This window comes from Talpa occidentalis, unplaced genomic scaffold (genome assembly GCF_014898055.3).
Source record: "Talpa occidentalis isolate TD23 unplaced genomic scaffold, MPIMG_talOcc4v2.1 talOcc4.16, whole genome shotgun sequence".
Classification (NCBI taxonomy): Eukaryota; Metazoa; Chordata; class Mammalia; order Eulipotyphla; family Talpidae; genus Talpa; species Talpa occidentalis.
Genome location: NW_023601653.1, coordinates 68,229,683 through 68,243,601, shown reverse-complemented (window position 1 = coordinate 68,243,601; position 13,919 = coordinate 68,229,683). Strand labels below are relative to the sequence as shown.

General features: G+C 39.7%; 1 protein-coding gene across 1 annotated transcript in view; it reads left to right on the top strand.

Moving 5' to 3' along the window:
• Nucleotides 1-5,049, top strand: part of A2ML1 (alpha-2-macroglobulin like 1) — a 35,119-nt gene extending 30,070 nt beyond the window's left edge. The window contains exons 30-35 of the mRNA XM_037515322.1: nt 1,124-1,339; nt 1,511-1,638; nt 1,806-1,896; nt 2,182-2,250; nt 4,206-4,308; nt 5,009-5,049. Of these exons, the coding sequence (XP_037371219.1) occupies nt 1,124-1,339; nt 1,511-1,638; nt 1,806-1,896; nt 2,182-2,250; nt 4,206-4,308; nt 5,009-5,049 (648 nt within the window). The remainder of the gene's footprint in view (nt 1-1,123; nt 1,340-1,510; nt 1,639-1,805; nt 1,897-2,181; nt 2,251-4,205; nt 4,309-5,008) is intronic.
• The last annotated feature ends 8,870 nt before the right edge of the window (nt 5,050-13,919 follow it).

Sequence of the window (13,919 nt, the reverse complement as noted above, 5' to 3'; positions counted from 1 at the left end):
AAAAGCTGTGCATGAAATGTTTAGAATGCTCAGTGACAGAGATAGGTCAGAATTGCTTTTCAATAAAATCTTTGGCTATTATAAGAAGTCACACATCACCCACATTGGTTTTTCTGCTGATGGTGAGGCCCCATTCCTTGAATTGTTTCCACATGTCCAAGCAATAAAGGCTTCCTTGGCTCCAGTGCACAGAGCTAGACTTGATAATGCTGCTGAACACCTCATTCTTTTTTCCCTTTTGCCTTTTTTGTTGTTGGTATAAATCCTGTTGTTAGAATGCAAAGGTTCAAACTCCACGATGCCATGTCCTCTGAGTGATAGCTTATCTGCTTTATTCCCAGATGAGAAGATCACGGTCACACAGCATAAGGGCTAAGAAGCCAGGGCCTGCAAAGAAAGATTTTATGAGGATCCCAACATTTTCCCAACAGTGCCATAGAGAAAAATGACATAGTTAAATAATTTTGAAGAGCATGTAAAATATTGGACTAGAAGTTACTGCTGTTTTCTTCCCCAATTAGGAAACTACAAATTTATACTCAACAGCCAGTCAGTCCTTTCTAAGCAGAGTTCATCCTGAAACTAGATTTGGTGACAGAATACGAATTTACAAGATGAGCATAGTGACCTGTGAATGTTCAGTTATAACTTGACGGCAGTTTTATTTTTAAGATTTATTTATTTATGCATATAAGAACTGGGGTACAGGCTAGAGGTGCAGGGGGTGAGAGGGCTCACCAGAGACAGAGAGGGGAGCAGAACAAGTGGATCTACTGAAATACACTGCTGAGGGGAGCAATGGGTGAGACAGGAGAGGTCTGCTGCACCATGTGGGTCACCTCCCTGGCCAGGGATCAAACTCATGCTGCAGTGGCTGCAGACAGCTTCATAGTGCTGTGACTTAACCCCTTGCGCCACCAGGAAGGCCCCTTGATGGCTGTTTTCTACACCCGCCAGCTATTGCAATTTCCAAGTCAGCTTCCACAGCATTAGTGATTGTGGTTCTTAGAAGAGATGTCATCCGAGCTAGCTAACAACAACCAGATGTGTAGGCTGTAGGCTGTTTGTGGTTACTTCCAGTGACTCTCAGAATCGTAAGCACATGCTTGGTTGCTTTCCTCAGGATACTGTAGTTGCTCTCCAAGCTCTTGCCAAGTACGCCACCATCGCCTATGTGCCGTCTGAGGAAGTCAACCTGGCTGTGAAATCCACTGGGAATTTCCAGCATACTTTCAGCATTCAGGCTGTCAACCGGTTGATCTATCAGCAGGAGACTCTGCCCAATATCCCTGGAGAGTATACCTTGGAGGCCTCTGGCCAGGGCTGTGTCTACGTGCAGGTAAGCAGAGATCCACGGGAACGAGTGTTTGTTAGGAGGAAGATTCTGAAGGCATCTTCACCTCCAGTAAAACTTTCTCACTCTCTCTTGTTCATAAAGAAAATGGTTTGAACTGTACAATCTTTGAAGTTCTTCCCAGATCTGATTTGATTATCTGTTTCCTCCTATCAGACAGTGCTGAGATACAATATTATTCCTCTTAAAAATGTGGAGAACTTTAGTCTTCATGTGGAAATGGGAAATGCTAAATGTGAGCAGCCTATTTCACCTCAATCCTTTACTCTCACTATCCACACCAGGTAAGGAAGGCTGAGGGGGGCACCTGGATCAAAGAGGCTGAACTGGGGTGTGCATGTGAGTGCACAGATGTTTATGTGTGCCCCTGTACATGTGTGTGTTGGGGATACAGAGTGTGCTAAGAGGGGAAATAATGGATTCACACAAGTTTGCTTCTTTCTGCCTTCAGTTATGTGGGGAGTCGCAGCTCTTCTAATATGGCCATTATGGAAGTGACGATGCTTTCTGGGTTCAGTCCCACAGAGGGCACCAATCAGTTAGTAAGTCACTTCTGTTTTCTTCACTTAACTAGCTTTGTAGGGAACTAACATTATCACTAAAAAGCTGATGGAATGGGCATCCTGGTATATATCTCATGATTACATTATCTAAATGGGTTACAAACCTATCTGTATATGAGATGGAACCTGTTTTAATCTTGGTTCTCTTTTCCACCTTTTCCACAGTATACTTTGTTTCTTTGATCATGGCAGAGCTTCAGAAAATTACACTAGGAAACAGGGAAGTCTCTGACTCTTATTCTCTTTTCCCTTTTTAAAATTCAGCTTCTCCAACAACCGCTGGTGAAGAAAGTTGAATCTGGAACTGACACACTTAACATTTACTTGGAAGAGGTAGGTATTCAGAAACTGACCCAAAGAGCTAGATTGCTTTTATATCATTGTGACTTTCCTGTGAATCCATATACACTAGTTTTACACGCACAGGGAGGAGGAGGAGAGATCTGAGAGAATGTGTCCACAAGTACAAATGAATGGTGCCTCCAGGCAAGTGTCCTCCTGCACATCCAGAGCAGCACTAACACGAACAGATCATGAGCCATCTGTGCCATTTAAAATTTTCTAGCAGCCACATTTTTTAAAAATTTAATAAGTGTTGGGCCTCCCCGGTGGCGCAGCGGTTGAGCGCTGGGTTGTGAAGCTGCCCGCAGCCTCTACAGTGCCGGTTCTATTCCCGGCTTCTCCCCGACCACCGGAGGAGGGTCCCACATGGTGCACAGACCTCTCCTGCTGCCCGCTGCTCCCCTCAGCAGTGTGCTTAGGTCCTTCTGCCTGCTCTACTCCCCACTCTGGCTCGGTGAATTCTCTGCCCTCCCGTGCTTCTGACTGTACCCAGTGCTTGTATAAATAAATAAATAAAATAAATAAATCTTAAAAAAATAAAAAATTTAATAAGTGTTAATTTTTGGAAATTATTTGATTTTTCCCCTCAGGTATAGTCCCCTTAGTTCTTCCACCACCAGAGCACCTGTGATCCATCACCATAGACCCTTGTGCTCTTTCTCCCCTGTCTTGACCCCTCTTCCTCTCCCTTCCCTGCTGTTTGCCTCAGATGGATGGTCAGCTTGTAAGTGTTCTTTTTCATGACCCTTTGTTCAGATTCTCTATGTTCCACATATGAGTTACATCATCTGATATTTATCTTTTCCCTTCTGACTTATTTTCCTTAGCATAACCCCTTCCAGCTCCATCCATGCTGCCACAAATGGCATGCATTTATCATTTTGATGGCCGAGTAGTATTCCATTGTGTATATATACCACATCTTGATCCAGTCATCTGTTTGGGGGCATTTAGGTTGTTTCCATGCCTTAGCTATTATAAACAGTGCTTTAGCAGTTATATTTAAAAAGTAAAAAGAAGGGCTTCCTTGGTGGGTGGTGCAAGGGGTTAAACACAGCACTGTGAAGCTGTCCGCAGCCTCTGCAACACGGGTTTGATCCCCTGCAGGCCAGGGAGCTACCCACATGGTGCAGCAGACCTCTCCTGTCTTGACTGCTGCTCCCCTCAGCAGTGTATTTCGGTCAGTCTGCCTGTTCCCCACTCTGTCTCTGGTGAATCCTCTCACCTCCCACATCTCTGGCCTGTACCCCAGCTCTTGTATGCATAATTAAATCTTTTAAAAAAAGGTAAAAAGAAGCAAATGAAATTCATTTTAATTTATTTTATTCAACCTTATGTACCCCAAATATTTTCATGTCACCATATAATTGATGTACAGCAATAGTTAATATACACGTGTTATATGGTGTAGCGGCAGGAAGAGCACAGGGCAGGATCTCTATGATCCGAGTAGACAGGTTAAAGGAGGAGTCCTGGAGCCCTCAGTGTCTTTTGCAGACTTTTATTGGGATTTACCAGGTACATGGCAGGCAGGGGTGCCAGGGTACCACGAGGCTGGCAGGCCTCCAAGCCCCTGGCGAGTCCTCACTCTTTCTGGGCTCTCCGGCATTCTCTCGTGGCCTCGTTCTCTCTCTTGTGTTCTGTTGCAATAAAATGGAAGTGTTTGTTTCTTTGGCCATTTCAATTAGTGGAGGATCCATGGGTTAAAGTAGACCAAGAACTGAGGGAACCATTTTTCAGAAGGGTAAGGAAACTGGAAAATCCTAGGAAGAAAGAGCCCCAAAGTCAGCAGCAGGCAATATCTTCAAGACTGGCATTGGGGCAGAAGGAAGAGGTAGAAGGGTTTCAGAAATTCTGTATGAAGACAAGAGCCTTTTAACTGCACATTGCATAGACTGTTGTTTATACTTTAGTTTTAAGGTGATGGCTTATCTGTCTTCTCACAGCTCACTAAGAAGACTCAGACTTACACCATCACCATCAGCCAAAGCGTGTTGGTCACCAACCTGAAGCCAGCAGCCATCAAGGTCTATGACTACTACCTACCAGGTGAGGGTTGAGATTTACCTGCATCTCCCAACATATTTCTGCCTCATTCTTCATAATGTCTGTCTTAGTATTGCAAATATGCCTTCCCAAGCTAAGTAATACATGAATTCATTATATGATCTAAAACTCTTAAATTCAATTGAAAAGTCTTCTGCACCAGAGATGTTTTATATGATGTGGTCCACAGACCAAAAGAACAATGTGACACATTATCTCTAAAGGCTAACTATTAATATTTTTGCTCTGATTAACAATTTACCACAAGTGGGGGCCTCCCTGGTGGCGCAGGGGTTAAAGTCTCAGCATTATCAAGGTATTGACAGCTACGGAGACATGAGTTCGATCCCCAGGCCAGGGAGCTGACCCACATGGTGCAGCAGACCTCTCCTTTCTCACCCACTGCTCCCCTCAGCAGTGTATTTCAGTAGATCCACCTGTTCTGCTCGTACTCTGTCTCTGGTGAATCTTCTTGCTTAGACCCCAGTTCTTATATGCATAAATAAATAAAATAAATCTTTAAAAATTAATAATTTACCACAAATGTGCAATTATTAGTGACTGGAATCTCCCTGTAATTCTGAATATACTCAGAACCTATGGGGATCCCCTGAAAAGGGTTGAACAGTAATGTTTATGAAATATTTTCTCTCTGAATGTATGAGGCCTGCAATGTAATAATATATATCATTTTATTTTACAGATGAGCAGGCAACAATTCAGTATTCTGATCCCTGTGAATGAGGTAAGCCCATGAGGGCCTCCCCTGGTGGCTCAGCAGTTGAGCACTGGGCTGGGAAGCTGCCAGCAGCCTCTGTAGTGCTGGTTTGATCCCGGCCACTGGCGAGGGTCCCACATGGCGCGACAGACCTCTCCTGCCACGCCCGCTGCTCCCCTCAGCAGTGTATTTTGTCAGTCTGCTGTTCTGTTCCCCTCTCTGGCTCTGGTGAATCCTATCACCCGCCCACACTTCTGACTGTACCCAGTGCTTGTATAAATAAATGAATAAAAAATATTTTTTTTAAAAAATGAGGTAAGCTCATGAGAGAGAAGGGTGGGCTTTTGAGGCATGGTGCTTCTATTCAGAAGTTACCTCAGAATTTAAGGGGACCATCTTCTGAATTACTGTTAATATTTTTTGAAAGTTTATTTTTGATTGAAAGTAGACTTTCCTTTTTTGTCTTGTACTCCAGAAGACAGAATAATAATCTCTGTAGTTCACATAATAAATAGTTAATAGTGACATATAAGTTTTATGTCATTTTTAAAAACATTATTTTTCTCAGATTAAAAGTTGATGAATTTTTCCTAATAATTATATTATTACATCTTTGTTATATAAAATTACAAAGACAAAAGTAAAGATTACCTGACTCCTCTGTGATAACTCTAATAAAAATTTCATTATGTGATTATGTCTTTTCTACATAGGAAAAACTCCTTATTAACTGTGAAGATTTTCTGATTATCATGATGTCATCTTCTGGTTTTGTTTTTGTTCTTTTTCCCCAGGATAGAAGTTGGAAAGGAACTTAATCCTCTATGATATTACTGGACTGCATCCTCCTGCCTCTTAAAACAGAACTCATTCAATCAAATAATTTGATTTCTCTGATTGACTAGTGATTTGGTAACAGAGGATCAGGTCTGGACCTTAGCTGATTTTTAGCACTTCACAGTTGCATAAGTGCCAGAATAAATGGGTGGGGAAGATTGGCCAGGAATAATCACAAAAAAACCAAGAATCTTTGTGGGAAAGATCATTGAAGGAGGGGTAGGGTTTAGTCACTGTTTAGCCCTTGAGGGCATTCTCCAGAGAATTGGTGCTAGAGGGTGATGCAGGAAAGATAAGAATGTGTTCCTGGATAGTAAACCTTAAGGAAGACGTAATTTAGGACTTTGGGAACAGACTAAAAATTAAATTCTCTTTTCTTTGATACACACTTAGCTTGGAGCATATTTCTATGTCTACCAAAAATTTTGTTTAAGAGGATGATCATTCTTTAACAAAAACTCACATTTGGGGGCCTCCCTGGTGGCGCAGAGGGTTGGGATGCAACCTGTGAAGCAATCCACAGCCTCTGCAGCATGAGTTCGATCCCTGGCCGGCAAGGGAGCAACCCACATGGCACAACGGATCTCTCCTGACTCACCCGCTGCTCCCCTCAGCAGTGTATTTCAGTCAATCTACCTATTCTGTTCCCCACTCTATCACTGGTGAGTCCTCTCTCCACCCCACATCTCTGGCCTGTACCCCAGCTCTTGTATGCATAAATAAATAAACCTTTAAAACAAACAAAACAAGCCCAAAAAAACCCTCACATTTGGCTTTTTCCTCAAACATTTTGGCCCAGATTTCTCTAAGAACCATGTTAAGGATTGAGGGAGGGGTCGAGGGGTCAGAGTGAATTCTAATGTTCGTAATGTTCAGTCAGCATCTCACTGCAAGGCAGACAGAGATAGATAACAAGAAACTGCCTGTTTTCTCCTTCGTGAATCCCCCAGCCTTTTTCTACATGGGATACCGATCCTGTGCAAACTCTTTCTTGGACTGATGTTTTTGTTTTGGAAACAGATTCAGAAGCAAAGGGGTGGGGGCAGGAGAGGAATGATATTTAAGCAGAAGAATCCCTAGGTAATTATACCTTTTACCTGGATCTTCACACACCAGTTTTGCTCCTTGAGTTGTAAACTCTGCCCAGAAAGTCAGAGAAAAGCAAGTGTGTGATATAGAAATATTTCCCTAAGCCCAGGGCCAACACTTGCATAAACTGTTCATTCCTTGTCTTCTGCACCTCACACTCTGCCTGGTCCTCCTAGGAGTTCCCAGAGGGAAAGAAGGGGGAGCACTCCCAAAAGAGGTCACCCCCCAAGCCTGCCTTACCCCTCATGTATCATGGGAAGAGAACAGAGAGAACTCTAAAGAGAGCAGTCACAAAGGCCCCTCCCACTTTCTAAAAGCTTTGTTCTTTGCTACATTTGGCTCCATGGCTCCTAAAAGAGTGCAATGGAGAAGATGGGCCAAAGACTTAACAAGTTGCATGCAGGTGGAATACTTTTTCAATGATTACAGAAACTCTTTATTCTTGTGTCTTTTGAGCTTCAGATAGGAGAGAAAGAATATTCTTATGACTTAAATTATCAATGACTCTGTATAGAGAAAATTTACATTGTTTAATTTACTGAAATGTAAACATTTGTGCATATTTGAGAAACAAGGTGATTATAAAGATTAGGTAATACTTGGTATTGCAGTACTTACATAGGTTCTGTCTCCATGGATTCAACCAACTGCAGGACAAAAATACATACTATATAGCTTAGCCTATGATGGTTGCATCTTTACTGAAAATGTATAGACTTTTTTCCTTGTCATTATTCCCTAAACAATACATTAATTATAGTGATTGTTTACATAATATTTACATTGTATTAGGTGTTACAAGTAACCTAGAGATGCTTTAAGTATGGAGAAGGATGTACATAGATTATGTGAAAATACTATGGCATTTTTACATAGGGGACCTGAGCATCCATGGATTTCCATATCTGCAGCAGTCTTTGAACCAATCTCCCACAGATACCAAGGGACTATTGTACTCAATGCATACATTTATTATATGTCAGGTACTTTATCAGGCCTGGAAATGCAAAGATAAATGAAATGAGGTTTCTATTCTCAACGGACTCACAGACTTAGGGAGGGGGAAAATAGGTAACAGTTTCCATGCAGTGTGACAAAAATGACAATAAATACAAAAAGCTATGGTAGTGCATAAGAGAGGCCTCTTCCTAGACTGAGGTAAAGAGATGGCCAGAAAGAACTTCTCAGGTTTGAAGTCTGAAATGGATAGGCAAAAACCAGAATGTGAACGAAGCAGCAGATTTGGGCAAAGGGAGCTACAGGGGAAAAGCAAAGAAGTGGAAGAAAGCATGACATTTCACTAAGTAGTTCAGTGAACTTGGAGTAGTGTGTGTGTGTGTGTGTGTGTGTGTGTGTGTGTCCTAGAAGTTAGATTGAGAAAGTATGGAGAAGTTAGACAATGAACTGCTTTTTAGAAAGATCATTTTAGCAACAGAATAAAGAATGGAGTAGAGAAGGGGAAAGCTGAAGTTCTAGAAACAATCTGGGTGACTGCTACAATAATTCAGTAAAAGCTGGTGAACTGGCAGTGAGATAAAGAGGAGAAACATATTCAAATGTTACTCCTGGATAGGCAATGACAAAAATAAATGCTGACTTCTAAAGCATAGATTTGCCTACTTTTTGCTTATTAAACAATATTGTATAATATGTGCTCTTACATCTGGCTTACTTCCCTCCACAGTGTGTTTGTGATATTCATTGATATTGTGTGTAGTTATAGATCATTTTTCATTGTCATATAGTATTCCATAGTATGACTATACCTCCATTTATTTATCCATTCCACATTTGCTGGGAAGTTGACTATTTTCAGGTTCAGTTACTATGACTAGCACTGCTACAAATATTCTTATGCTTATCTTTTGGTGAATATATTACACACATTTTTATTGGATATATACGTAGGAGTATATAGGATCATAGGGTGTACATATCTTATACTTTAGTAGATACTGTTTTTTTTTTATTTAAAGATTTATTTATACATACAAGAACTGGTGTGTAGGCCAGATGTGCAGGGTGGGGGATGGGGAGAGGATTCACCAGAGACAGAGTAGGGAGCAGAACAGGGAGATCTATTGAAATACACTGCTAAAAAAAAAAAAAAAAAAAGAAATACACTGCTAAGGGGATCAGTGGGCGAGCGAGGTCAGCTGTACCGTGTGTGTTAGCTCCCTGGCTCGGGATCAAACTCATGCTGCAGTGGCTGGTGATAGCATGATAGCATTGTGATTTACCCCCTGTGCCACCAGGGAGGCCCTACTTTAGTAGATACTATTAAACCACTTTGCAAAATATTTGAAACAATTTACACTTGCAGCAACAGTTACTCCACATTTTTGCCAATTCTTCGGCATTTCCTCACTTTTTTATTTTCTGGCACCACTGCTATTGCACTCATTTTTACTTTGTATTTTGCTGGTAACGAATACTGTTGAGCACTTAAAAAAAAGTTCATTTGCCACTTGGGTATCTCTTTTGTAAAAAGCAGTTTTATTTAAGATATCATTCAGATACTATACAATCAACCCATTTGAAGTATACAATTCTATGGTTCTAGTATATGTGCCATCCTCACCACAGTCAATCTTAGAATATTCCTATCACTTCAAAAAGTAACTCCATACTGTCATTCTTCCCTTACCCAGCCTTAATTCAAGGTGCTGTAATCAAACCACCCTAAGATTCTCAGAACTGATCTCAAATCTCCCCACTCTGGTATGCAGAATATTTTGAGTTAAGAGGAATAAAATCCAATGAGGCTAAAAATAAGCTTCTCTGCTTGCCTAACCACTTCCTTCTTCCCTAATCTAAAAGATTATCATGTCCAAAAGTTCTGCCCTTTGCTTATTAGAGAAGAAATCACTGCTCCCCTTTTATGACGTAGAAGAATGTGGTTTGGGTTGTGAGGGAAATGTTGGTCAATGAACATGTCCTATCTATTAAGAATCTCATCTTTTTTCTCAGTGTAAGGATGAGGTAACCCTTTCTCATTTATGTTGTAAAGACTCCCCCTTACCCTCGCCCCAGTCCATTCTTCTATGCCCCAGATTCCAAAAAACAGGATATATTCTTTACAATCTACAACCATGTAAATTCTCCATACATTTGTTATTAAATTTTGTGCTTTTCTCCTACTAATCTGTTAATTTGTCCATCCATGCAGTCTTAGAAGAATCTAGATGGGGTGGGGAAATTTCCCCCTGCATTGTTATAAGCTACCACTATTCAACTTTTTGTCTCCATAGATTTTCCTATAAATGTAATCATATAATATGTGGACTTTTGTGAATAATTCTTAATGATCTATCAATGCTCAAGTTGATTAGATCCTCCTTCAATTTGGTTAAAAGAACTGTAAATCTTGAAAAAGAATTTTGCATTAAAGTAATTTACCTACACAAATTGCTTTTTGGTGGTCAAGAGGTAAACGCCCCCTTCTTCCCCCCAAAATATACCATGTAATGATTAAAAATTACATCTTTTTAAAAAATGAATGATTTTTACCTTCTGGGAAGTAAAAAGGGTAATGAGAAAAGAGAATATTCATGAAGCTTCATGAATAAACCATTCTCAATAAAAAGTTAAGCTAAGAGTACATTTGTTGAAGATCTAGGAAATTAAGCCCTTGCACTTTTGGAGAAATCTTCATAACACCCCCAGAGAGACATATGCTACAGTATGAAAATCGCTAGTTTAATGTATATGTGATATGAAATCTGTGCGTAGATATCAGCTCCACAGCATTCTAACTGGCAGTGATTTAACCTGTGAACTTTCAAATTTCCTTCTTTGTAAAATGGGAGCAATAGTAATTACCTCCAAGAGTGGTGGTTAAGATGAAATAATATTCTTCATGTAACTTTCTTAAACATTTATCTAGAGGGAGGAAGGGATAAATCAAAAGTTAGCACTAGGGAACTTTTTTTAATATATATTTTTATTTTTTATTTATATATATATTTTACATCATTGTTAATTTTTAAACAATGTTTGCTTCCCAGGGGACTACAGGTGTCGTCCTCATAGAATTTCCTTCAGCAGTTCACCTGTGCACCATCACCATAGTCCCCTGTGCACACCAGGAAACTTCTGAGAGTGATGGATGTTCATTATATTGTTTGTGGTGACATCAATGGTTCCATAGTTGTGTGTGTGTGTATATATATATATATATATATATATATATATATATGTATATATCTGTGTATACATATATATATATATATATATGTGTGTGTGTGTCAGAATTTATAAAATCATACCTCTTAAATATGTATCATTGTATACAAGAATCCTCCTTTAAGAAGGCTGTTTTTAAAATAGTGTTTGACATTTAGAAAATATCCAATAAATATTGGATATTATTGTGGGGAGAGATCCTGGACTTTCTCCAGAAGTAAATATTTTCAGTCCCATCAAATGTCCCTGCCACTTAATGGAGGTCTTCCCACCATCCCTCTCTTCAGTCTTGAGAGAGTGTGGAGGCAGCTCAACCCAGGGAGAGAAGTGACACCTCCTGGTCAGAAAGGAGATTACACAATGGTGTCTACTGCATTTTTTGAATGTTTAAATTTTATTTATTTATTTTTATCATTTATTTTGGAATAGATAAGATATACCAATGTAAAAATTGAAGGGTGTAAAAAAGACACCTTTTACATCTCTTTTTTCAGTTTTTTATTCAGGAGTAAGGACCATTAGTTCCCTGGAAATACTGCCCATTGATATCAAAACACCCACAGATAAGGCATAGTTGGGTTTATTTTTAAAAAAGATTTATTTATTTATGCATACAAGCTGGCGTGCAGGCCAGAGATGGGGGGCTGTGTAAGAGGAAAGTTGGGTTTGTTTAAACTGTGGTGAGGACTATGGAGAGCTGTGTGGAGATTTCTGGACCTACTAAACATAGAGCTTCCATATGATCCAGCAATTCCACTCCTAGGTATTTACCCAAAGGACACAGAAACATCAATTCCAAAGAACACCTGCACCCCTATGTTTATAGCAGCACTGTTTACAATAGCTAAGCTTTGGAAACAACCCAAATGCCCAAAAATAGATGACTGGATCAAGAAGATGTGGTACATATATACCATGGAATATTACTCAGCATTCAAAAAAGATAAACACATGCAATTTGCAGCAACATGGATGGCGCTGGAAGGGATCATGCTCAGCGAAATAAGCCAAAAAGAAAAAGAAAAATACCGGATGGTCTCACTCATAGCAGGAATCTAGAAAACTTAAATAAGGGACCAGGAAAATGAATATAAGAAAGTGAAAATCAAAATCAACAAAAAACTATGAACCAGAGACACTTTTTGGGGGGTGGGGGGCGGGAGGGGAAGGATTGGGGTCAGAATGGGGCGTTTGCAATTGTATGGGGGAATATAAAAATAAAATTTATTATTAAAAAAAAAATAAACTGTGGTGAGGGAGCAGGCTGCCTTGGAAGAATCTTAGTAGCTAGGGGAGGGAAGGCAGCATCAGGGTATTTGTGAGGTTTTGGTGTCTGGCTTAAGGTGGGTCTTTCAGAATAAGTATTTGTTCAAGATTGTATAAGGATGGTTTAGGGTTGTGGATGCACGCAGAGGAACATTTTGAAAAGTCTTAGAGAATAATTATCATTTGATAACTGTCTGTTGAAAAGGTGAGTGGTTTAAAATGTATTTTCTGGCTATTCCTGAAATGAGTAAGACGTTCTTCACAATTTTTATTTTCTGGGCAGGACTTTCCTAGGGTACTAAAGTCATATCGATGAAGATGATGGAAGACTACAGTCAAGTTCAGGTAGACAGTAAACTGTGTGGTGTAGATGGTTCTCAATTTCTTGTATATCTTTTCAGAAATATTCTGTGTGTAATTTAAGAAATGTGATCTCTTATGTTCATAATTGTTACACAAATCCAGACACTGAGTCTGAGATAGTCCTTAAATTTTAGCTGCTCAATAGCATTAACTCTCTGGTTATATGAGAGGTGTTTCCACCTCACATATGCTTAATTTTTTTAAACTTCAATGAGACATAATACATTTCTGAGCTAGAATGATGAGAGCGTTCTATTGCTATGTTTTTAAAACTTGTATTTTTTATTGAGGTTTTATATATATATATATATATATATACACACACACACATATATACACACACCATATGTGATTGAGAGTTATAGGTTCATACCTCTTCAAAGGTATGTCACCACACCATACCCATCACCAAGCACCCATGATCCTCCACCGTAGTTCATTGTGCTCCCTCCCCACTGTGCTCTACCTTTCTCCCTCTGGTAGCGTCAGTTCTACAGTCAGATTACTAGGATTGGTTTGGTTTTGTCTCTTCCTTTGTTCTCTTTCTCTATACTCCACATAGGAGGGAAATCATCCAGTATTTGTCTTTTTCCTTCTGACTTATTTTGCCTAGTATTTAATGCCCTCCAGTTGCATTTCTATTGTCACAAATGGCAAGATTTTATAAAAATATAGAACACTTTACAAATTTGATATTCTCCTTGCACAGGGACCATACTAATCTCTGGATTTGTCAATGTTAGTCTACATGCTGCTGAAGCCAGCTCTCTGCTGCTTTCCTATGAAGGGGTGGCTGGAGGCTTTGCCCCATGCAGTCCTTGATTTAGGACTCAGGCTGATGGAACAGCCACTGTCAGGAATACTGCTGGCCATGATAGAGGAAACGCTTTGGCTCAGAACAACTCATCCCATTTTTTAAGATGAGTCAAACCACTACAGTTAATTTCAAATGTGTGGGGAATATAATATACCAGGTACCCAGGAGAAATGGTAGAAAGTATGCAAATGGCCCTAATAAGAACCAAACTCTACTTTTTGTCTATCTGGAAAAATAAATACATATCTGGTATCTATTTTTTTTATCACTTTTATCTATCATTAGATATATTAGATTCCCTCTTCTTTCCATATATAAAATATATTCTCTCAAAGACAG